The sequence below is a fragment of the Bufo bufo genome, chromosome 6 (genome assembly GCF_905171765.1).
Source record: "Bufo bufo chromosome 6, aBufBuf1.1, whole genome shotgun sequence".
NCBI lineage: Eukaryota > Metazoa > Chordata > Amphibia > Anura > Bufonidae > Bufo > Bufo bufo.
Window position 1 is genome coordinate 140,319,096 of NC_053394.1, and position 26,573 is coordinate 140,345,668.

At 41.9% G+C, this 26,573-nt stretch overlaps 1 protein-coding gene across 1 annotated transcript; it reads right to left on the minus strand.

Annotated features, from left to right (window-relative positions):
• Positions 1 to 14,750: 14,750 nt before the first annotated feature.
• On the minus strand, positions 14,751 to 25,714 carry LOC121005581 (protein FAM9A-like). The gene is made up of 3 exons (XM_040438358.1): positions 25,523 to 25,714; positions 24,540 to 24,737; positions 14,751 to 14,920 (listed from the first exon to the last, which is right to left on the minus strand). Exons 1-3 carry the CDS (start codon positions 25,560 to 25,562, stop codon positions 14,751 to 14,753), a joined length of 408 nt encoding a protein of 135 aa, XP_040294292.1. The 5' UTR covers positions 25,563 to 25,714.
• Positions 25,715 to 26,573: the final 859 nt, after the last annotated feature.

Sequence of the window (26,573 nt, forward strand, 5' to 3'; positions counted from 1 at the left end):
ATACATCTGGAATTAGCAAACTAATGTGCTGGGGTTGGGAAAACATATATACAGCCAACGTGGACAAGCTGACCTTCATAAAGATGAACCAGGCATGGATCCCACAGGACCTGTCCCTCCCTTGTGCAGAGTAGTCCTTATTAACTGCCTAAAACATGTCTTGTTGTGCTACGGGCCACTTCTTTATTTGATACAAATTTTATGAAACCCACAGTTGAATGAAACTCTTCTCTATCTGGGCGCCGGGGCCTAACCAGATGAAAGTGGCCGGTTAAACTAACGGGTGACATGAAGCCATAACCTCTGCCATGCTACCTCTGTCTTCTGTCTGGGTGCTGAGGCCTAAGTCAAATAAAGCGGTCTTCTGCTGTGCTGGGGGATATGAAGCTAATCTCTGACCTCTCTCCTCTGTCTGGGTCCAAAGGCCTAAATCACTGAAAGAGGCCTTCTCCTGTGGTGTGTGATATGATGCCAGAATATGTGCTGTGGGGCCTCTCTCCTCTTCCTGGGTGCAGGGGTCAAATAAACTAAATTGTGGCCTACTCCTGTGGTGGTTGATATGATGCCTGATTCTCTGATGTGGAACCTCTCTCCTCTGTTTGGGTGAAGGGGTCAAAGTAACTAAATGGTGGCTTCTCCTGTGGTGGCTGATATGATGCCAGAATATGTGCTGTGGTGCCTCTCTCCTCTTCCTGGGTGCGGGGGTCAAAGTAACTCAATGGTGGCTTCTCCTGTGGTGGCTTATATGATGCCAGAATATGTGCTGTGGTGCCTCTCTCCTCTTCCTGGGTGCGGGGGTCAAAGTAACTCAATGGTGGCTTCTCCTGTGGTGGCTGATATGATGCCAGAATATGTGCTGTGGTGCCTCTCTCCTCTTCCTGGGTGCAGGGGTCAAAGTAACTAAATGGTGGCTTCTCCTGTGGTGGTTGATATGATGCCTGATTCTCTGCTGTGAAACCTCTCTCCTCCATCTGGGTGTAGGGGTCAAAGTCTTTCAAAGTCGCCTTCTCCTGTGCTGATTGATATAAAGCTGATGGTTGTGCCATCTGACATGGTTGCCAGGGTCTGATTCAATGGGGGCCTACTCCTGTGGTGGGTGATCTAAATGCCTGATTCTCTGCTGTGAAACCTCTCTCCTACGTCTGGGTGTAGGGGTCAAAGTCTTTCAAAGTCGCCTTCTCCTGTGCTGATTGATATGAAGCTGATGGTTGTGCCATCTGACATGGTTGCCGGGGTCCCATTAAATTGGGGCCTACTCCTGTGGTGGGTGATCTAAATGCCTGATTCTCTGCTTTGAAACCTCTCTCCTCCGTCCGGGTGTAGGGGTCAAAGTCTGTCAAAGTCGCCTTCTCCTGTGCTGATTGATATAAAGCTTATGCTTGTGCCATCTGACATGGTTGCCGGGGTCTGATTCAATGGTGGCCTACTCCTGTGGTGGGTGATCTAAATGCCTGATTCTCTGCTGTGTAACCTCTCTCCTCCGTCTGGGTGTAGGGGTCAAAGTAACTAAATGGTGGCCTACTCCTGTGGTGGGTGATATGATGCCTGGTTCTCTGCTGTGGGACCTCTCTCCTTTGTCTGGGTGCTGTGGTCAAAATAATAGTAAGTGACCTTCTCCATTGGTGGGTGACTTGAAGCCTGATTCTGTGCTATGGGACCTCACTCCAATTAATATTGTTTAATTTTTATTTATTTTATGTTAACTCATCATTTCCCTATCTACATTTGTTTGCAGGGGATTTAACTACATTTTGCTGCCTTTTGCAGCCCTCTAGCCCTTTCCGGGTGTGTTTTACAGCCTTTTTAGTGCCCAAAAGTTCGGGTCCCCATTGACTTCTATGGGGTTCGGGTTCGGGATGAAGTTCGGGTCGAGTTCGGATCCCGAACCCGAACATTTTTCGAAAGTTCGGCCGAACTCGTCGAACCCGAACATCCAGGTGTTCGCTCAACTCTAATTATAAATTAAATATATGAGTCTACATAAGTGAGTGTGCCCAGTATATATTTTTTAACATTAGTTATTTTTATATTTATATTTAGTGGAGACTTGATGGTAATTTTTCCTAACATTTATTTATTAATTTTTTGGCAGATGGATCTACGACTGTATATGAATTGGACCGTGAGGTAATGATTTTATTTTTTAATATATTAATTGTTTATATTTGGGATTTGATTGCTTAAGTTGGTTGTTATTTAAATTATTTTTCGCCACTACTCCATGATTTATTAATAATAGTTAGATAACTAATATTTATGGTATATAGATTTTTATATTCCTTTTCGTATTTTGGTATTTATTTACAGGAATGATGCATAAGTGAAGCCTTCATTTAGACCTTGGGGTGAGAGGCTTTTTAATCTATAGAACCAGCGCGTTTCTTCCTGCTGTAATTTTTTGTCTATATCGCCCTGTCTTGGGCCTGATTTTATTTTTGTTATTCCCCATATTTTTAAGCTGTCGCTTTTTCCGCTATGTTCTGCTTGTACATGCCTGGATAATGTAGTGTCCGTTTTTAAGTTGATATCACTGAAGTGTTTTGACACCCTTCTTCTAAGTTGTTGTACTGTTTTTCCCACGTATATTTTGGGGCAGCCGCATTGTATGGCGTATACAACCCCTGTTGTCTTGCAATTTATATACTGGGAAATTTTGTATTTTTTCTGATCAACCGGATTTTCAAATTCTTTACAGGCTAGCATCTTACTGCAGAATTGGCAATCTCCACAAGGATAAGACCCTTTTGTGGTTAGCCATGTGGTCTTTTCTGTATGTTGATAATTCCACTGAAAATGGCTGTGCACAAGCTGTTCTCTGAGGTTGGGTCCTCGTCGATATGTGATGGAGGGGTATGGTGTGATCACTTTCTGTATGTCCTCATCCATTCTTAAAACGTTCCAATATTTTTTTAGGATGTTGCTGACCTCTAGATGTTTAATGTCATAGGTGCCTATGCAACGCACTATTTTCTCAGTGCTTTCCTTTTTGCGGTCTTGTAATAAGTCACTACGATCTATTTGTTTGGCCTTTCGATAGGCTTTATGTAGTACTTTTTTCGGGTATCCTCGGTCTAAAAATTTTTTGTATAATGTTTGACTCTCACGTTCAAACCCATCCTCAGTTGAGCAATTCCTTCTTGCTCTAATGTACTGGCCAACTGGGATTCCCTTTTTTAGGGGAATTGGATGGTAACTGGACCAGTGGAGGAGGCTATTGCTTGACGTGGGCTTTCTGTAAATTTCAGTTACTATCGTTCCATCCTCTGAAAGGCTGAGAGCAATTTCAAGGAAATTTAGTTTGTTCTTGTGAATTTCACCTGTGAATTTGAGACCTATAGTGTTAGTATTGAGGATTTTGACGAATTTGTGAAATTCTTTTTGTTTACTTTCCCAGAGCATTATCACATCGTCGATGTAACGGCCCCAATACATGATATGTTGAGTAAATTGACTGTGTGCTTCTGAGAAAACTATATGTTCCTCCCACCACCCTAAAAAGAGGTTCGCAAAATTTGGCGCACATTTCGTGCCCATTGCGGTGCCAGTGATCATGTGATAATGCTCTGGGAAAGTAGATTAAAAAGCCTCTCACCCCAAGGTCTAAATGAAGGCTTCACTTATGCATCATTCCTGTAAATAAATACCAAAATACGAAAAGGAATATAAAAATCTATATACCATAAATATTAGTTATCTAACTATTATTAATAAATCATGGAGTAGTGGCGAAAAATAATTTAAATAACAACCAACTTAAGCAATCAAATCCCAAATATAAACAATTAATATATTAAAAAATAAAATCATTACCTCACGGTCCAATTCATATACAGTCGTAGATCCATCTGACAAAAAATTAATAAATAAATAAATGTTAGGAAAAATTACCATCAAGTCTCCACTAAATATAAATATAAAAATAACTAAAATAATTAATTTAAACAGATACACACTTATAAAAATATAAAAATCCAAAAATTAATAAAAAATTAAAAAATCAAAATAAATAAAAATATAAAAAAACCAAAATAAAATATATCAACAAAAAATAAAAAACATAAAAAATATTTTTTTTAAGAATTTGTCATAAATATAATAAAAATCTCCTCACAAAATCACAAAAGGTATAAAATCACTCAAGAAAAGATAGATTTAATTATAGCCAACACAGTTTAGCAACCATATGAGCACGATATCACAAGTGTCACTGTCACTTATATATAAGCCAAAAGATGAAAATACAGATATTTAAATAAATCTGTTCTTATAAAGTATTGATTTATCACAATAAACAGTAATAAACTCACCCACAAATAAATATATATAAAAATTCATAATTATTAGAGATAAATAGTAATCACTAACATCACCAATAATTAATACACTATAATCAATATTCATTATCAGTGGAGACATCACCCCAGAAGGTAATTCCAATATAAATAGTAATGCAAGTACAGCCAAATCATAGGCTAACAAGCAGAGAGAGCAAAGAGATCTGAAAAGGAACCCCACGATATAAGTTAAAAGTCATGCGCATAACCGGCCGAAGAACATAAACAAACCGAAAAATACTCTAAGTCAAAAGACATGCGCGTCATCTGACTATCTATCACGAGAAGACGCACGTCAGCTCTAATAGAATCCAAACAGCCATACAGATTTCAGATATCAAGTAAGCTAGTTCTTACAAGCATAGCGATAGGCTGAGCTGACGCACGTCATCACAAGGGAGGTTATAAATTACATAGCCACACGCTTACTCCGTGCAGACTGCCCGATCCCCTGAAGACGCCATGGACATGGCGAAACATGTCGGGGGGCAGTAATCAGATTTTAGACTTTAGGACTTCCAGAGACTAATGACCTAGAGTCAGACTAATATAGTGATAGCCTACAAAAGTAATCCCTGGTACCAGCATCATCAGCTTACAAAGCAAGCTGCCAGCAGTGAGATAATAGACAGCATAGACAGTAGATAGGCTATCACCAATAGTCAGACATTAAAGAAGCTAGACTATAGCGATAGCACCATCAGTAGACAGCAGTGTGAATAGCAGCAGCACCATAGGAACAGCTATACAGCAATCAAAAGTAACAATGTTGCAATAATCAAGCTACAGTAACCAGCTATGGATAAACAGTAGCAAGCTGGTCGGTTCCCATGTATCCAACTGTCTGAGTCAGTGTACACCAGCTACAACTGCCCACATCACAATAAATAAAAGTACAGATAGGTACATGAATAGAAGGCAGCATGCATCTAAAGGCTGACTGTTAAACAGCAACTGCTAACCTTTCACTACTGCTGTCAATACAGCAATAAATTAACATAATATAACAGGAAACATCATCTGGAGGTCCGGAGATAGTTTTAATTAGTAGGTTAGATAAAAATTGCTCAATATTTATTATTATTTTCAAACCAATAAAAGTTAAATTTTAAACCAATAAAAATACAACATAAATGCACATGTCAAGAGCAGGCAATTAGTAGTCTATGACTAAATGTAAATACAATATAAGTGCCTCTACATGTGCAGGGTATATATCAGTGTAATATAAATCTTCATGTAATGCACTGAAAAAAGAACCTGAACAAAAATCCAGCACAAACCCAATTTTTTTTTCTGGGCATATACACCCAACCTTTAAAAAACAAAATCCTCAAGCCTCTATAGTTCATGAATTTTATAGGCTTATTTCCAGCACCAGCAGCATACATTTTGATAACAACAGTGTGCAATTTTTATTTTTTTCTAAAATCCAGTTGCAATTTTGCTACCATTTATAATTGTGCACTTCAGTGCCTTTCAATGCATCAATACCAGTGTTTTTGTAGCAGGAGATGTATAAGTGCACCTCTGATAATTAAAAAAAAATAAAAAATGTCAGTTTAGCATCTGTACCTTTTCTAATTGGTCATTTATGGTGCATCAATACCGATGTGTTTGTAGCAGGGCACATTTAGTTGTGCCTCTGTTAATTATAGATAATCCAGTTTAAATTTAGCTACTGTAATTGCGCATCTCAGTGCATCAATACCAGTGTGTTCCCAGTAGGGCAACTTTAATTGCATTCCTGTTAATTATGGAAAAAATAGTTTCAATTTAGATACCATTTCTAACTACGAATTTCAGCACCTAAATACCAGTGTGTTCGTAGAATAGCACGTTTAATTGCTACCACTTGTTATTGATCATTTCAACGCAGGGGCATACATATAAATCATTGTGCCCCATAGCAAGAATCAGAATTTTGCCCCCATGCTCTGCCCCCTCCCACTACCTACCCTGGCTACGTTGGAACAGAATACTGAAATCTGATCACAATTCTGCACCTAGCCTTAACCATGCCTGCTGCCTTTTATATAGTGTGCGATTATTTCCATCATTTCCCCATGGACAGTACCCGTTGCTACTAATTATATAGTGCGAAATCATTAGTATTTTTTATTGATAATGAGACTACCTTAGATAAAACTTGATTGCAAAGTACATAAATATCATGAAAATTGTCCTGAACTACCAGGTCTCTTTTGTGCATTAGGATAAGTACAGACACAGGTTTTAATAAGCCCTTAATAAACCCTGATTAGGTGCTGACCTATCCACCGCCAGTCTAAGTGTAAACCAGCTGTCACAGGGCGCCGGCGATGCGCTCCGCAGCACAAATGACGCCTCGCCTCTATACAGGAGCGAGGACGCGTGCAGCGTCCTCGTCTCCTAGGTGATGGGGGAGGGACGGATCCGGCCGTGCACGTCTCCTCAGTGCGGCCGGTGTCCTCGGTCCCCCCAGCAACCAGATGAAGACTGAGCACCAAGCTGGGCACTCGGTGCTCAGCCTTTTGCAGCAGGCCGAGTCATGTGACGCTGGCCACATCACATGACCCCTGTTACTCAGTATTTACACAGGCAGCCTGCTGACCACAGGTTGCCTGTTATTTAGGTTCCTGCTGTGAATTTACATTACCTGGCGTACTTACCTTCTGCTATTTCCTGACGATCCTCTGCCTGCTCCTTGTGTACTTTGCTGCTCTCCTGGAATTCTGACCCCGGCTTCCTCCTGACGATCCTCTGCTGACTCCTTTGGTACTTCTCGACTCTCCTGGTATTTATGACCCCGGCTTCTCCTGACTATTCTCTGCTTGCTCCATTTGTACTTCGTTGCTCTCCTGGTATTGACTCGGTCGGTTCACTATTTCTAGGTCATGTTCTGACTCCTCACGCCTTCAAAATGGATCCTAGTAAGGTACTAGCGATTAAGGAATGGGTAAGACCTTCGTCCTTAAAGGCCTTACAACGTTTCCTAGGGTTTGCCAATTATTACCGTAAATTCATAAAGAATTTTTCGGTAATTGCTAAACCGTTGACCAACCTCACTAAGAAAGGGGTGCATTTGGATGATTGGTCTACTGAGGCCTTAACTTCATTTGAAACCCTAAAGAAGGCTTTCTGATCCAGCCAGATCAGGAGAAACCTTTTATTGTGGAGATGGATGCGTCCGAGGACGGGGCAGGAGTGGTCCTCTCACAAGGTCCCGCTAGCCTTATTAACCTGAGGCCTCATGCCTTCTTTTCCAGAAAATTTTCCCCCACCGAGAGAAACTATGACATAGGGAATCAGGAATTGCTGCCCATTAAATGGGTGTTTGAGGAGTGGAGGCATTTTCTGGAGGGGGCAAAACATTGTGTCACTGTTGTCACTGATCATAAGAACCTAATGTTTCCCAATCAGCTAAGAGGTTAAATCCCCGTCAGGCCAGATGGGCATTGTTTTTTACTCGTTTTGATCTCTCCATCACTTTCAGGCCAGAAAGTAGAAACGTGAAGGCTAACGCATTGTCTCGGAGCTTCCGTGCGTTTCAGCCTACAGATGCACCACCTGAATCCATTCTACCAGCTAATATCTTCGTAGCAGCCCTGACCCAGGATATCACAGCTCTCATTAAGGCTGAACAACATCTGGCCCCGGCACCCACCCCAACAGATAAGTTGTTTGTTCCCGTACAGTTTCGTCTATTGGGTGAGTGTCATGATTCTGCCTTTTGTGGACATCCTGGTATTGAGGGCACTAATGAGCTGATTTCTAGATCATATTGGTGGCCCACTTTAGCTAGGGATGTCAAGTCCTATGTGTCGCCCTGCAAGGTTTGTGCTAGGTCTAAGATCCCTAGGACTTGCCCTGCTGGTGACCTACAACCCCTACCCATTCCCAGTAGACCCATATCTCGATGGATTTTATCACTGACCTGCCGCCTGTGGAGGGTAAGACTGTGGTTTGGGTAGTGGTCGATAGGTTTATCAAGATGGTTCATTTTATTCCCATGTCTAAATTCCCAAATGAGAAAACCCGGGTGTCTGTATTTGTGAAACAGATTGTACGCTTATATGGTATTCCGGAGAATATTGTATCCGACAGGGGTGTGCAGTTTGTGTCCACGTTTTGGAGGGCTTTCTGTCAGAAATGTCAGATTTAATTATCTTTTTCGTCCGCCTACCACCCTGAGAGTATTGGGCAGACTGAACGCCTCAATCAGTCTGTGGAACAATTCCTTAGGTCTTATGTTGCTGATGACCAGCAATTATGGGTTAAATACCTTCCATTGGCCAAATTTGATCTGAATAACCGTGTTAATTCTTCTGCTGGTGTCTCCCCGTTCTTTAGTAACTATGGTTTCCATCCTCATTTTCACTCTGGGTCATCCGTCTCCTGCTCTAACCCAGAAGCGGATAGGGTCTCCTCTGAACTGTGCACAGAAAAGGCTCAGAATACTCAGAAAATCAAGGCCAATAGGAGACGTTCTAACTTTTCTAAGGGGGTGAACTTTCAGGTTGGGGATAAGGTGTGGTTGTCCTCAAAGAATCTCTCGCTCAAGGTAGCTTCTAGAAAATTTGCTCCTCGTTTTATAAGGCCGTATAAAATTACGGAAGTGATTAACCTGTTGGGGACACATGACGTACCGGTACGTCATGATATCCTGGTACTTAAGGACACATGACCCCCCCGTATTGGCTATTGCGGCAAACCGCAGGTCAATTCAGACCTGCGGTTTGCTGCATTTCCGGGTTATTCGGGTCTCTGGTGACCCGATAACCCAGAACAGGATGTTGATCGGTGGTGTGATAATACAACACCAATCACCATCCTGCGATCCTGAGAGGTGATGGTGACATCACCTCTCAGGATCGCTTCTGATTGGCTGCAGGGCGGGCGGGAGGTTTAAACTTCCTGCGGCTCTGCCTCCTCTCCCTTTCTGTGTCTGGAGCCCGTGGAGAGAGGAGCAACCCCCCATCTCTGCCTAGCCCCCCTCTTCTGACCATCCACAGTGCCATCTGGCACTAAAAGGTACATAGGGACAGGTTAGGGAAATGTTAGGTTAGGCAGGGATATTCAGGAAAAGTTTTGGGTGAATTATTTTTTTTTAACTGTTGAATCACCCTGATTGGGTGTCTGGGGTCCACAGCACAGCTGTGTGACCCTAGACCCCCCAGGGGTGCTGCAGCTTGTCCCCCTGCCCCCCCCCCCCACACACACACATTTTTGGGGGTGCAAGCGTTTTAAATTTTTTTGCATACGCTGACTGTGGCCGGCACTCTTAGCGTCCGGCCACTGTTAGCGCATCGCCCACCCCACTGCTGATCAGCTTCGGATGGCTGATCAGCGAGTTTGAATCTTTTCTTTATTTAGTTTTTTTTTTCTGTTAGTTTTAGGGCAAAGTCCGCGAACACCCGTGCCCCCACACACACGCACACTAAATAAAGTTTTCTACGCACGCACACACTCACGCACACACACACTCCCCTATGGCCTGCCGGATGTTCTCGGCCGAAGAGGCATACGCCCAGCTTGCCTCCGACTCCGAGAGCCCCAGTGAGGATGAGGATGTCCCCACTTTCCTCTTGTCATCCGCGTCCTCCTCCTCATCTAGTGATGATGATGAGCCCCCAAGGCGGCGGAGAGGCCGCCAGGCGGAGCAAGGGTACCGCCATGCCAGGGAACCTGTGGCCCACACTAGTACGAGCAGCTCTGGGGCTTGTACTAGTTTTCCGGCCCACCAGATAAGTCCACCTGAGCCCCCTACTGGTGAACTTGCATGGTGCACCCCAGAAGATTTTGAGCCTGTGATTCCTGATTATGTTGACCAACCAGGAATCCAGATTCCCACAGTGGGCTTCTATGAATATGACTATTTTTGTCTTTTTTTCAGTGACCACAGTTCATTGCTCAACACCCGGACTTCTTTTTGGCTAGGGCCGATGGCTGGACTCCTGTCTGTGCAGCTGAGATGAAGATGTTTTGGGGCCTCGTGCTGCACATGGGTCTAGTAAAAAAAAACAGTGTCAGGCATTACTGGAGTGGGCACGTCCTCTACCAGACCCCACTTTACAGTATGGCCATGACACGTTCCTGTTTTGAGGCCATTCGGAAATGCCTGCATTATGCAGATAATGCAGCATGTCCCCCCCAAGGTAATCCTGCCTATGACCGCCTGTACAAAATCAGGCTGGTCATAAATCACTTTGAGGCCAAATTTTTGGAGGCCTATGTATCTGGAAGGGAGGTTGCGGTTGATGAGTCTCTCATTGCTTTCAAGAGGAGACTCATTTTCCTTCAGTATGTTCTCTCTAAGCGGGCGAGGTATGGCGTGAAGCTGTACAAACCTTGTGAGAGTACCTTAGGGTACACTTGCAAGTTTCGTGTTTACGAGGGGCGAGATTCCCGTATTGAACCCCCAGAATGTCCCCCCACTCTGGGTGTTAGCGGGAAACTTGTGTGGGACCTTATGCACCCACTGCTAGATAAGGGTTACCACCTTTACGTGGATAACTTTCATACTAGTATCCCCTTGTTCCAGTCCCTCGCCGCCAGATCCACGTCCGCTTGTGGGACCGTGCGGAAAAATCAACGTGGCCTCCCTACCTCCAGGTACCTATCCCTAGGGGTTAGACTCGTTCCCTTACCAGTGGAAACCTGTTGCTGGTCAGATATAAGGACAAGACGGATGCCCTTGTACTGTCCACAATTCACGGTAACGGCATCACCACTGTCCCTGTGCGAGGTACCACGGCAACGGTCCTCAAGCCCGATTGTATTGTCAACTACAATCTGTATATGGGAGGAGTTGATCTCTCTGATCAAGTCCTCAAGCCATATAACGCCTAGTGATGTCCCAAACTATTCGCCGGCGAACAGTTCCCGGCGAACATAGCTTGTTCGCGTTCGCCGCGGCGGGTGAACATATGCTATGTTCGGTCCGCCCCATATACATCATCATTGAGCAAACTTTGACCCTGTACCTCACAGTCAGCAGATACATTCCAGCCAATCAGCATACCCTCCCTCCCAGACCCTCCCACCTCCTATCAAAAAGCAAGGACAGCATCCATCTTAGTTTCATTCTGAAGCTGCAGTGTCACAAATTTGACTAAGTTGTAATCGCAATGCGATTAATACAGGTTATATTAATCACATTGCGAATTCAACTTAGAGCTGGGTTCCTAATGGTTGTATTGCTAGAATATAACGAAGATTGAGAATATAGTGCTATATTCGTTATATTCGTCAATTCTAGCAATACAACCATTAGGAACTTAGCTTAGTTGAATTCGCAATGCGATTAATGCAGGTTATATTAATCGCATTGCGAATTCAACTTACCACACTCTGCGTCAACTACGTAATTTTCCATGGGAGTTTTGCCATGGATCCCCCTCAGGCATGCCACAGTCCAGGTGTTAGTCCCCTTGAAACAACTTTTCCATCACTATTGTGGCCAGAAAGAGTCCCTGTGGGTCTTAAAATTCGTCTGTCTATTGAAGTCTATGGCGGTTCGCCCGTTCGCAAACATTCGCGGAAGTTCGCGTTCGCGAACGGAAAATTTTATGTTCGCGACATCTCTAATAACGCCATATGCAAAACCCGGGCATGGTACAAAAAAGTTGCGGTCTTCTTGGTACAGGTTGCCTTGTACAACTCTTTTGTGCTGTCCCGGAGCGCTGGCAACACAGGGAAATTCCTCCAGTTCTATAAGGCAGTCCTCAAGGCCCTGATCTTTTCTGACCGGGAAAGAGCAGGCCGGAGTACCTCGGGAACTGGAGGCGCCCGGATCCTCCCTGGCCAACACTTTCCTGGCCAACACTTTCCATACTGGAAAGAAGGGACGGACCCAAAAAAGTTGCAGAGTGTGTCACAGGAGGGGGATACGGAAGGACACCACCACTCAGCGTGACAAGTGCCCCGATCATCCGGGCCTCTGCATTATTGGTTGTTTCATGGAGTACCACACTTCCATGGAGTACAAAATTTATAATCCCCTTCCCCAATTTTAATTCCATTTAGCCACTGACAATTGAAAAAAAACTACGGTTCTTAGACTTGAGACTCTAAAACAAAACAAAAAATTTTCTCAAAAATATTATTTTGTAAAACTAAAATTAATTAAAAAAAGTAGACATACAGTTGTATCATCGTTAGCGCTCCCTGCAGACTCGCATCAGCGCGTAACGATAGCGAATTTCATTTGTGAACCCGAAGCGCTTGGTGGTGCAATTTTGCTGACGGTGCTTGGAACTACCCGGGACCCGCTTTTAACTACAGTACATGGAAGAGTAGGCTGTAAACTGCAGCCCCCCCTTCATCACGCACTCGGCCAAAAAGCAGAAATCGGGTGTCGGGGGTGTCGGGGTGGGGGAAAAGTTCACCAGACAGCTACTGTACACTGTACCGCATTGCGATTTCAACTTTCTCAAATCCGACAGTACATTCTAGCATGGAGCCGTTCCCATGGTGATGGGGACGCTCCATGAGCATGAAAGTCGGCAGAAGCTCTAAGTTGAAATCGCAATGCGATTTATAGAACTTGAATTAATTGCATGGAGCCGTTCCCATGGTGATGGTCCCCATCACCATGGGAACGGCTCCATGCGATTAATTCAAGTTCCATGAGCACGGAAGTCGTCAGAAGCTCTAAGTTGAAATCGCAATGCGATTCAACTTTACATACACCGAAAAGGGACACTCCACCCCTCCTCCTCTATATAGAACCTCCTCCCTCACACAGACTTCATACACCGACTCCATCTGACAGCCGCTGCTCTCTCTAGTGATTGGAACCCAGCGCTCCGGCAATGAAATAGGAACAGCCACTCAGCGGGCCCCTCCATATTCTGAGGGTCTGATTACCACCAGATATTTAATTCATAGCCAAGCTATAATGTTCCAGTGTCAGCCTACAGAACTGAAAAAGCAGCTTTGGCAGTGACTGGAGCATAATAGCAGATTTAGAGATGTTTTTTTTTTCCCCAGCATAGTGTCAGCCTACAGAGCTGAAAATGGAGATCTGGATGTGACTGCAGTACAAATGCAGGTTTACTGTTTTTTTATGGTATTTTTCTTTACCCAAGGTTCCTTCATAGTGCCAGCCTATAAAACTGAAAATGCAGTTTTGGAAGGGACTGGAGTATTAGGGCAGGTTTATAGTTTTTAGGCTTTTTTTCTTTACTTAAGTTTCCCTCGTAGTGTCAGCCTACAAAACTGGAAAAGCAGCTTTGGGAGTGACTGGAGCATAACAGCAGATTTACTGATTCTTTTTTTTTTTTCCAGCATAGTGTCAGCCTACAGACCTGAAAATGGAGATCTAAATGTGACTGGAGTATAAATGCAGGTTTAATGTTTTTATGGTATTTTTCTTTACCCAAGGGTGGTCAAAGTCACTTTTAAAACGGCGGTCACCGTTAAAGCGGCGGCCATAGTGAAAGTCACTGTTATTTTAAAATAAAATTACAATAAATAAATACCCGAGCAACGTCGGGTCATCAGCTATAAGATGGACAAAAAGCACCGTAAAGGGATGCAGAAAATGGAGGAGCTACTTTCCCAACTCACAATGTTGCCATAGAGACCTTTTTTTATTTTGTTAATAAATTGTTTTTTCTGAGTTATAACGCGTGATTTCATTTTCTTTTTTATAATGTTATGTTACGGTATAATTCTTACTAATAAGTTTATTGTAAGGCCCCTTTAGTCCAGTGAGGCAAAGCTATGCGTAGGCCTTGAACTACAATGGAAACTTACCATCTGCCTGCTGCTGCTGTTGTCCTGATTTTTGAGAATTCTGTGTAGGCCTTATACTCCACTATTACCAATAACTTCTGCAATTATCCTGACCACTATGAGCTCTGCATAGGCCTTATACTCCACCGTTAACAAAGACTGCTGCTATTATCCTCACCACTATGAGTTCTGTGTAGGCCTTAGGGCTGTTTCACACGAGCGAGTCCATTGCGGGAATCGTCCTCCGCTCTGGACTTGCAGGCGCGCAAGGCATTATCATGATTTATAATGCTATGTGTCTCTGCTTGACCTTATTTCTACAGAATCATACTGACAGCTTTATGTCACTATGAATCTGTGGAAAAAAGGCCATGCAGAGACACATAGCATTATAAATCATGATAATGCCGTGCGCTCCTGCAAGTCCAGAGCAGAGGATCACACTCACACGTGGAGCGTGATTCCCGCAATGGACTCGCTCGTGTGAAACAGCCCTAATACTACCCAAATTCCATGTACCTGCGGCTGCTGTATATCATGATACTGATGAGTTTCGGCTGGAAAAAATTTGCCTTAATGTAACCAGAGTTGTTAAAATAAAACAGAAAACCAAAAATGATTTAAAACAAAACCACACTTTATAAATAAAATATAAAAAAGTTGTTTTAACAAACAGAAAATAAAAAATAAATAAAACTAAGGCAAGGATTTCAGGACATCATGCTGGTTGAGCAGCTCCGCTATGGCCTTCTGATGCCACTCCTCCATGGCCTTCATTTCTTCTGTAAACTTAAGCTTGACAGCCCTCATCCGCCTAGAGTGCTCCTGCTGCAGCATAATCATTTTTTTTTTCATTTCTTTTAGTACTGTCCAAAAAAAATAATTATTGACAATCAGATTAAATAACTTTTATTGATTAGTGTATAAAGTAGCTGGCCATTAAAATCGCAATCAGTTATATAGTTCTTTACTTAGGAATATTTCAATAGAGTATTTTTATTTTTTTATTTTTTGTGGGATGAGTTGACTGTTTGATTGGTACTATTTTTGGGAGCAGATGTCTTTTCTATTGCTTGGTGTTGCTATTTTTGATATGTAAGCTGACCAAAAAATGGCGTATTTTTTTGGGCGCTGTTTTTTATTTTATTTTTTTCAGTGTTCAACAGAGGGGTTAAGTCACGTGATAATTTTTAATGAGCACGTTAATAGGGATGGGCAATTCCATAATATGTCAACTTTTTTTAATATTTAACTTTTGCACAATAACAACAGTTTAGAGGCCCTGAAAAACAGATTTTACTGTCTCCATTGTCTGAGAGTCATATTTTCTTTTCATATTGTCTCAAGCAGTGTATCATTTATTGCGGGATGAGGTGACGGTTTGATTGGTACTATTTTGGGGTGCATACGCCTTTTTGATCGCTTGGGGTTGGAATTTATGTCATGGAACGTAACAAAACATGTCTATAAGGCCTCATGCACATGACCGTTTTTTTTTGCGGTCCGCAAAACGGATTTCCGTTGTTCCGTGATCCGTGACCGTTTTTTCTTCCATGGGTCTTCCTTGATTTTTGGAGGATCCACAGACATGAAAAGTGAAAAAAAAAACTAAGTCAAGTTTCCATTGAAAATGATAGGAAAAACGGACACGGATCACGGACACGGATCACGGACACGGATGACTATCTTGTGTGCATCCGTGATTTTTCACGGACCCATTGACTTGAATGGGTCCGTGAACCGTTGTCCGTGAAAAAAATAGGACAGGTCATATTTTTTTCACGGACTGGAAAAACGGATCACGGACACGGAAGCCAAACGGTGCATTTTCCGATTTTTCCACGTACCCATTGAAAGTCAATGGGTCCGCGAAAAAAAAAGGAAAACGGAACAACGGCCGCGGATGCACACAACGGTCGTGTGCATGAGGCCTTAAATGTCTGTTTTTGACACTCTTTTTAATAATTTTTGTATGGGATTTGTCAAAGGGGTAAGGTCACGCTATATTTTTATAAAGCTAGGTTTTACGGATGCGGCTATACCAATAATGTGTACTTTTATTATTTATGTAATTTTTCGATTACATAAATGAATATATATGAGAAAATACAATTTCTAATAAATTTTTCTTAAATTTTTTTTTTTTTATTGTCTTTCAATTTTTTTATGACTTTTTTTTTATATATATTTTTTATTTATCAAGACCCATCTGGATCCTGAAGATCCATTGGGACTGATCACTACACAGTGCATTGCAATAGTCATCTATTGTAATAAACTGTATAGTCAGTGCTACACTTACACTAAGGCTGATCAGACCTCATGGTCTGATCAGCCTTAGGTAAATGGCAACTAGGACGCCTTTGTAAGGCGTCCGGGTGCCATGGCAACCATCTTGACGTCCGCCTGTCAACAAACTCGGAGGACAAAGCCACGCCCGTATAGGCTCACACGAATATTTCAATAAAGAATTCTCGCAATAGAAAGTTAACACCATGTGCATATTGCGAGTGCAACTTAGGCAACTTCCTATTGGTTGCCTTGATAGAATGACGAATTATTGAGAATATACCCCGCTGTCAGCTGGATGTGCAATGCGGGTAAACTTACTTAAATTACTCGCATTGCGCATACAACTTAGTTCTGTGTATAGGCAAAGTTTTCCTAATAATGGTTGGCTTGCTAGAATTAACGAATATGACAAATACGAATATAGCGCTATATTCTCTATATTCGTTAATTCTAACAAGCCAACCATTAGGAACGTTGCCTATACACAAAATTAAGTTGGATGCGCAATGCGAGTAATTTAAGTAAATTTACTCGCATTGCGCATCCAACTTTTACCATGGTCTAGATAACCGTGATTCTCACATCCGACAGTACATTCTAGCATGGAGGCGTTCCCATGGTGATGGGGACGCTCCATGCGCACCGGAAGTCGGCACTCGGCAGACTCGGCAACGGCACTAACTGGAGCGGGCAAGGAGCATGGAGTCCCCCAGACATGTAAGAAGAACTGCTTTTTGGGAAGTGTGAAGTGTGAACAACTTAAAAAAATAAAATAAACAAATATTCGAATTAACAAATATATAGCACTATATTCGCGATTAAAATTCGCTATTCGAATATTCGTGCTCAACACTAGAACTGATAAGTATTGAGTATTAGGTATTAGGTCAAGTTTACAGTTTTTAGGCTTTTTTCTTTACATAAGTTTCCCTCATAGTGTCAGCCTACAGTATATAACTGGAAAAGCAGCTTTGGCAGCGACTAGAGTATAAGAGCAGATTTTCATCCTTTTTAAATGAACTACATTCAGTGTAACTGCACAATGCCAGGCACAATTTTTGATTTTCTTATCTTAAAAATATCCTTTTAATCCAGAAAATGTACAAAGCTTGATTGCATGAATTTAAAGTATATTTATTATTCTTTGCTGTAAATTGAAGGAGTTTCTTGCGTGGGCCAGCCGTACACTCATGCACACACATATGTACAGTACACACATACATATATATATATACACATACATCCATATATACACACACATAAAATGAGAATATATATGTTGGAGGGCACTATACTATCTGGTGTTGCACAGAGTATACAGATGCATTTATTTGTAAAAATTATATTTTTTTTATGAAAAAATAAATAACGAGGATACGGAAAAAATGAGAGAACGAGTTTCAGTATACAGTACTCCTGCCATTTCATTCCACATGTCCTCTACCATGAGTGTGTATTTGGGGGAAGGGGACAGAAAACAATAGGATTTTTAATTTGCTCATTAACAAGCCTATTGTTTCTGCTTCCCTTCCTCCACATACACACTCAAACAGACATGGCAGGAGTACACATGAATGCTATGGAATCGCAATTGTGACATTTCATGTACTGTAGTCATATATGAACTGGCTAGTGGCTAACTGTCTATTCATCAGTGATATCAATATGGCACAATAGTGATTGCTATTCCTATGCTGGACATTGCTATTCCTCCTATGGACATAGATAGAGGAAATCTAGCACTCCTACTGTATGTGCAGGCATTATTTTTCCTTTTTCATATTCTTTCTATTTTATAATCATAGTTGTGTACTCTAATCATGATTGTTCCTATTATCAGTTTTATTATTAATTTGTCAGAACATGATCATTAAATGTAGCTCATAAACTCATCCTATAAAGTCTAGTCATATTTTTTCCATTTTTTTATTGTACATTTACTCTATTATTTAATATTATAATAATATCTATTTTGGTAATATTTTCATAATGTCCATTCCAATTGCTTTGATCTTGTCCTGACATAGGCGGAGCCTGCCGGGAGGCTGTAAATGTTTGGTGTCGGGAACATCTCTGCGCTTAGCCCTGGGTTCACACTGCTGCCACAGCGGATGCAGTATCTAACAACAACATATACTGTATTGATACATCGCAACATAACCTGCACTTTGTATTCAGGGAAGCCTTTTGATCATTTCTACTTGCCCGCACCCTCCCCACCCGCATTCACTACAGAAACATGCAACAATTTGATCAACCATTTATATACTGTGTTGACAATAGTTATCAATAGACAGGGACAAGCAAGTGGAAAATGAATTTTTTTGGATCAAAAAAGTATACGCTAATGACACTTGCATACTGTACATGTAATTTAATGTATGTTTTGTTACTAAATTTTGAGATTATTTTTATTTCAGTTTTAATTAATATATGAATTATTGCACTTATGTATTAATATCTTATTGTAGTTGATCAATAAAATCCACGCCATCTAAATTACATGTCTAATAATTGATTTTAAGTTATCATCTTTAGTCTCGATATCTATACAGTATATCTATAATGATATATTATTTGTACACTATAGATATTTTTATTTCACTATTTTTATACAGTATATCAGAATATACACTCACTTAAAGAATTATTAGGAACACCATACTAATACGGTGTTGGACCCCCTTTTGCCTTCAGAACTGCCTTAATTCTACATGGCATTGATTCAACAAGGTGCTGATAGCATTCTTTAGAAATGTTGGCCCATATTGATAGGATAGCATCTTGCAGTTGATGGAGATTTGAGGGATGCACATCCAGGGCACGAAGCTCCAGTTCCACTACATCCCAAAGATGCTCTATTGGGTTGAGATCTGGTGACTGTGGGGGCCATTTTAGTACAGTGAACTCATTGTCATGTTCAAGAAACCAATTTGAAATGATTCAAGCTTTGTGACATGGTGCATTATCCTGCTGGAAGTAGTCATCAGAGGATGGGTACAGGGTGGTCATGAAGGGATGGACATGGTTAGAAACAATGCTCAGGTAGCCCGTGGCATTTAAACGATGCCCAATTGGCACTAAGGGGCCTAAAGTGTGCCCAGAAAACATCCCCCACACCATTACACCACCACCACCACCAGCCTGCACAGTGGTAACAAGGCATGATGGATACATGTTCTCATTCTGTTTACGCCAAATTTAGACTCTACCATTTGAATGTCTCAACAGAAATCGAGACTCATCAGACCAGGCAACATTTTTCCAGTCTTCAACAGTCCAATTTTGGTGAGCTCGTGCAAATTGTAGCCTCTTTTTCCTATTTGTAGTGGAGATGAGTGGTACCCGGTGGTGTCTTCTGCTGTTGTAGCCCATCCGCCTCAAGGTTGTGCGTGTTGTGGCTTCACAAATGCTTTGCTGCATACCTCGGTTGTAACGAGTGATTATTTCAGTCTACGTTGCTCTTCTATCCGCTTGAATCAGTTGGCCCATTCTCCTCTGACCTCTAGCATCCACAAGGCATTTTTGCCCACAGGACTGCCGCATACTGGATGTTTTTCCCTTTTCACACCATTCTTTGTAAACCCTAGAAATGGTTGTGCGTGAAAATCCCAGTAACTGAGCAGATTGTGAAATACTCAGACCAGCCCGTCTGGCACCAACAACCATGCCACGCTCAAAATTGCTTAAATCACCTTTCTTTCCCATTCTGACATTCAGTTTGGAGTTCAGGAGATTATCTTGACCAGGACCACACCCCTAAATGCATTGAAGCAACTGCCATGTGATTGGTTGACTAGATAATTGCATTAATGAGAAATAGAACAGGTGCTCCTAATAATTCTTTAGTTGAGTGTATATCTATATATGTTTATTTTTTTTTTATTAGAAATATATATATTTATATATACAATATACTGTAATGGTATATGCAGACAGAGAAATAGAGATATAAAAATATACATATACAGAAGTCTACAGCGCTACTACTAGCATTAGGCCTCTTTCACACTACAGTATGTCCATTTCAGTGTTTTGCGTTCCGTTTTTCACGGATCCGTTGTCCCGTTTTTGGGTTCCGTTGTGTCTCCGTTTCCGTTCAGTATGTCCGCAAAAACCTTTCAGTATGGTTTCCGTATGGTTCCCGTATACGGTCCGTTTTTCACGGATCAAAAACGGAAGCCACCTGTATTTGTGCTCAGCCAAAGTTTGGCAACAAAAAACACATGGCCACAGTGGGCTGGGCCTAGCATTTGTTAATGACGGATCCGCAAAAAACGGATGACATACGGATGACATACGGATGCCTTCCGTATGCATTCCGTTTTTTTGCGGACCCATTGACTTTAATGGAGCCACGGACCGTGATTTGCGGACAAACATAGGACATGTTCTATCTTTTCACGGCACGGAAATACTGAAATACTGAAACGGAATGCACACGGAGACACTTCAGTATTTTTTGCTGAACCATTGAAATGAATGGTTCAGTATATGTTCCGTATACTGAACTAAAAAAACGTCCAGTATACTGAACGCAAAATACTGTAGTGTGAAAGAGGCCTTATTCTGAATCCACAAATTAGCTAGGCGGTAGAGAATGTAAATTACCGTCTAGTAGATTAAGAAAAAACCTTTTGTTTCCCTGCACGTCTCTAACAAAGAAAGGGTAAACTACTGTAGGTCTACCCATCCCCATGTCTATTTGAGTGTGTATGTGGTGGAAGGGAAGCAGAAATAATAGGCTTGTAAATGAGCAAATTAAAAAGCCTATTGTTTTCTGTCCCCTTCCCCCAAATACACACTCATGGTAGAGGACATGTGGAATGAAATGGCAGGAGCTTCAGCTCCCTTATTTTTTTCATCTGTATCGCCCTTAACTTTTTCATTCTTTTGCACTGCTCCCGCTGCACTTTTTAATTTTTTTTAATCAAGTTGTTGCTGTTGCGCTGTAAAAGTAAAGGAAATACAAATTTTAAATGTACTTTAAAAGACAATCATTGTTTGGTGTATAAAGCAGATGAATTCCTGTCTGACGCAGGAAGAAGTACATCAGCGACTTAAAATGATTAAAATAGACAAATCGCCAGGACCGGATGACATACAGCCCCGTATCCTAAGGGAATTAAATAATGTCATAGCCAGACCCTTATTTCTGATATTTGCGGACTCTATACTGACAGGGAATGTCCCACAGGATTGGCGCATGGCAAATGTGGTGCCAATATTCAAAAAGGGTCCATAAACAGAGCCTTGAATCTATAGGCCGGTAAGGGCTCTTTCACACTTGCGTTGTTCTGTTCCGGCATAGAGTTCCGTCGTCGGGGCTCTATGCCGGAAGAATCCTGATCAGGATTATCCCAATGCATTCTGAATGGAGAGAAATCCGTTCAGGATGCATCAGGATGTCTTCAGTTCCGGACTGGAACGTTTTTTGGCCGGAAAAAATACCGCAGCATGCTGCGCTTTTTGCTCCGGTCAAAAATCCTGAACACTTGCCGCAAGGCCGGATCCGGAATTAATGCCCATTGAAAGGCATTAATCCAGATCCGGCCTTAAGCTAAACGTCGTTTCGCCGCATTACCGGATCCGACGTTTAGCTTTTTCTGAATGGTTACCATGGCTGCCAGGACGCTAAAGTCCTGTTTGCCATGGTAAAGTGTACTGGGGAGTGGGGGAGCAGTATACTTACCGTCTGTGCGGCTCCCTGGGCGCTTCAGAGTGACGTCAGGGCGCCCCACGCGCATGGATGACGTGATCGCATGGATCACGTCATCCATGCGCATGGGGCGCTCTGACGTCATTCTGGAGCGCCCCGGGAGCCGCACGGACGGTAAGTATACTGCTCCCCCACTCCCCACTTCAAATGCTTTCAGTTCACTTGCGGTGTTACGGATCCGGCGGGCACCTCCCGCAAATGGAGTGCACGACGGATCCGGACAACGCAAGTGTGAAAGAGCCCTAAGTTTAACATCTGTTGTGGGTAAACTGTTTGAAGGTTTTCTGAGAGATGCTATCTTAGAGCATCTCAACGGAAATAAGCAAATAACACCATATCAGCATGGCTTCGTGAGGGATCGGTCATGCCAAACTAATTTAATCAGTTTCTATGAGGAGGTAAGTTCTAGACTTGACAGCGGCGAACCAATGGATGTCGTGTATCTGGACTTCTCCAAAGCATTAGACACTGTACCACATAAAAGGTTAGTATATAAAATGAGAATGCTTGGACTGGGAGAAAATGTCTGTATGTGGGTAAGTAACTGGCACAGTGATAGAAAACAGAGGGTGGTTATTAGTGGTACACACTCAGATTGGGTCACTGTCACTAGTGGGGTACCTCAGGAGTCAGTATTGGGCCCTATTCTCATCAATATATTTATTAATGATCTTGGAGAAGGCTTGCATAGTAAAATATAAATTTTTGCAGATAACAATAAACTGTGTAAAGTAATTAACACTGAAGAGGACAGTATACTGCTACAGAGGGATCTGGATAGATTCAAGGCTTGGGCAGATAAGTGGCAGATGAGGTTTAACACTGACAAATGTAAAGTTATGCACATGGGAAGGGATAATGCAAGTCTAAATGGTAAAACACTCGGTAACACTGACATGGAAAAGGATCTAGGAATTTTAATAAACAGTAAACTAAGCTGCAAAAACCAGTGTCAGGCAGCTGCTGCAAAGGCCAATAAGATAATGGGTTGCATCAAAAGGGGCATAGATGGCGGTGATGAGAACATAGTCCTACCACTTTACAAATCGCTAGTCAGACCACACATGGAGTACTGTGTACAGTTCTGGGCTCCAGTGAACAAGGCAGACATAGCAGAGCTGGAGAGGGTCCAGAGGAGGGCAACTAAAGTACTAACTGGAATGGGGCAACTACAGTACCCTGAAAGATTATCAAAATTAGGGTTATTCACTTTAGAAAAAAGACGACTGAGGGGAGATCTAATTAATATGTATAAATATATCAGGGGTCAGTACAGAGATCTATCCCATCATCTATTTATCCCCAGGACTGTAACTGTGACAAAGGGACATCCTCTGCGTCTGGATGAAAGAAGGTTTGTACACAAACATAGAAAAGGATTCTTTATGGTAAGAGCAGTGAGACTATGGAACTCTCTGCCTGAGGAGGTGGTGATGGCGAGTACAATGAGGAATTCAAGAGGGGCCTGGATGTATTTCTGGAGTGTAATAATATTACAGGCTATAGCTACTAGAGAGGGGTCGTTGATCCAGGGAATTATTCTGATGCCTGATTGGAGTCGGGAAGGAATTTTTTATTCTGCTAAAGTGGGGTTAATTGGCTTCTACCTCACAGTTTTTTTTTTTTGCCTTCCTCTGGATCAACCTGCAGGATAACAGGCCGAACTGGATGGACAAATGTCTTTTTTCGGCCTTATGTACTATGTTACTATGTTAATCCATTATATATTGGTTTAGTTAGGATTAATAATAGTTCTTTAGACTTTAGGGTTATGGATTTAGTAGTTAAGTTAATGCTTTTTATGTAGATTAATTACTTTATAGTGTTCATGTTTTTTATTACTGTTGTGTGTTGTACGTTCTTTGTTGACTGTTTCATAGTTTTTACACCATTCTTTTAATAAATATTAATATGGTTTTGTGCACTTTATTTTTTAGTCTAAGAAAAATTGTATTTATTGGATGCTCGTTACATCTTAATTAAATTGTGTGCCTCATTGAGATACTTTACGGAAATCTGTACACCAGTAACATCAGCTAGCTGTAAAAAAAACTTTTTACGTGGATTTAATTAGGGTCCGAGTTTTTGGACTGAGTGCCCAGACAGATATAGTGGCACAGGTCACTCCCGTACTCCATCAAGCCTTTTTAATAAAGTTAGGATTAAAAATGCTGTTCTTTTCAAGTGTGGACAGGAGATGTGAAAACTGAACCTGCAGAGAAATGAGGATGGTCTCTGACAGACCCTAAAGAGTGGTGATATACTAATATTTTTGTTACACTGCTTGGAATGAACGCAAAGTGTGGGACTTTAGGTTATGTAATATTTGAAGTCTGAATAACAATTAGAGGTTGAACTTGAACTTGTTTATAATTGCTTTCTTGAATAAAATCTGCCTGTGGTGAAGACTAAACTGACACCTGTATGTGTGTGGGGACATTTTTTAAATTAAAACATCAACAGAATATATTTACCCTCCTGGCGGGGGGTGGTCACCACCTCGTCTTCTTCCTCCTCCTCATCCTCCTGGACCTCATCTGCCTCAGATGGGCTATGGGCCTGATGCCCTGATGGTCCTGCCTGTTCCTCATCCTCCTCATCCTCACTCCTCTCCTCTTCCACCACCACCTTCTTTTTTGAGCGCTTAGCGCGCACTTTTGGAAGAGGCACCCCTGTAATGAACAAATTTTCCAAAAATACCAAGATAAACAAGGAAAGCCCCCCAAAAAAAGGTAACAGTACACAAATTAATCTATGGTGGGATCTGGATGGGATAATGATTACCCCTATGTTTGATTTCACTTGATTTGGTGTTAGATGAAACTACAAATGAGGTCTTTCAGATGGTTTACAGTTGAGTACGTTAAGAGCTAGGATGAGGTACCGGGGGGTATTGGTTCGCAAGGAACTGTTGCAGGGTTATTCCAATGAGGTGGACCAAGTCAACTGTTTTGACATTGGATAAGGGTTTATATTATATATCTGTATCTCGCTGTGAGTGTATGTATATATTTTAAAGGAATAATCAGCTACGTGTCACAGCATTTACTAAATCCGTGCCGGAGAAATTTTAGGCAGAAGAGAAAACCAACTTAATTATTTATTGCAAATTTCCAACGTTACCATTGTACCTGAATGCCAGTATAGTCTGTCTTCCACACAATTATCATTTTGCTGTAACAGCCTTCCTACATTCAATATGCTGACTGTGCTGTTAATAATGTGCCTGCGAAGCTGTATGGTAGGAAATGTCTAAAGCCGATTAGCACGCCTTAGACCTTTTCAAGGGTATGCGGCCCACAGAGAGGGCTCTGAGTGCCACCTCTAGCACCCGTTCCATCGGTTCAACACCACTGAACTAAGTAATCAGTTGTAAAGGGATAGAAATACTTATTTGCATAACTGAACACATAAATAACAATAGGTGGGTGATAGAAAATTCATGTAAGCATCGTACCTGGACAATTTTTGTCTCTGACCTCTTTTATAAGATCCATCCTATGTCGTTTTAGGTCAGACCATTTTTTTTTAGATAGGCCTCCTTAGAATGGCTCTTGCCATTCTTCTGCCACAAAATGTAGGCTATTCTCCGTACTATGCCCTGTTTCTCTGTACGGGAACCTAGGTCATCATAACCCTTCTGCAACATAGTCTGCAAGATAACAATTAAAGGATGTAATCCCAAAGTTGTAAAATACAATTATTAGTAATTATAGTCATCTCAACTAGAGTTGAGCGAACACCTGGATGTTCGGGTTCGAGAAGTTCGGCCGAACATCCCGGAAATGTTCGGGTTCGAGATCCGAACCCGACCCGAACTTCGTCCCGAACCCGATTGAAGTCAATGGGAACCCGAACTTTTCGGCACTAAAAAGGCTGTAAAACAGCCCAGGAAAGAGCTAGAGGGCTGCAAAAGGCAGCAACATGTAGGTAAATCCCCTGCAAACAAATGTGGATAGGGAAATGAATAAAAATAAAAATAAAATAAATAAAAATTAACCAATATCAATTGGAGAGAGGTCCCATAGCAGAGAATCTGGCTTCACGTCAGCAGAGAATCAGTCTCTTCATGCCATAGCAGAGAATCTGGCTTCACGTCACCCACCACTGTAACAGTCCATTGTCATATATTTAGGCCCCGGCACCCAGGCAGAGGAGAGAGGTCCCGTAACAGAGAATCTGGCTTCATGTCAGCAGAGAATCAGTCTGCATGTCCTAGCAGAGAATCATGCTTTACGTCACCCAACACTGGAACAGTCCATTGTCAGATAATTAGGCCCAGGCACCCAGACAGAGGAGAGAGGTCCCATAACAGAGATTCAGGCTTCATGTCAGCAGAGAATCAGTCTGCATGTCATAGCAGAGAATCATGCTTTACGTCACCCAACACTGGAACAGTCCATTGTCAGATATTTAGGCCCAGACACCCAGGCAGAGGAGAGAGGTCCCGTAACAGAGAATCTGGCTTCATGTCAGCAGAGAATCAGTCTTCATGTCATAGCAGAGAA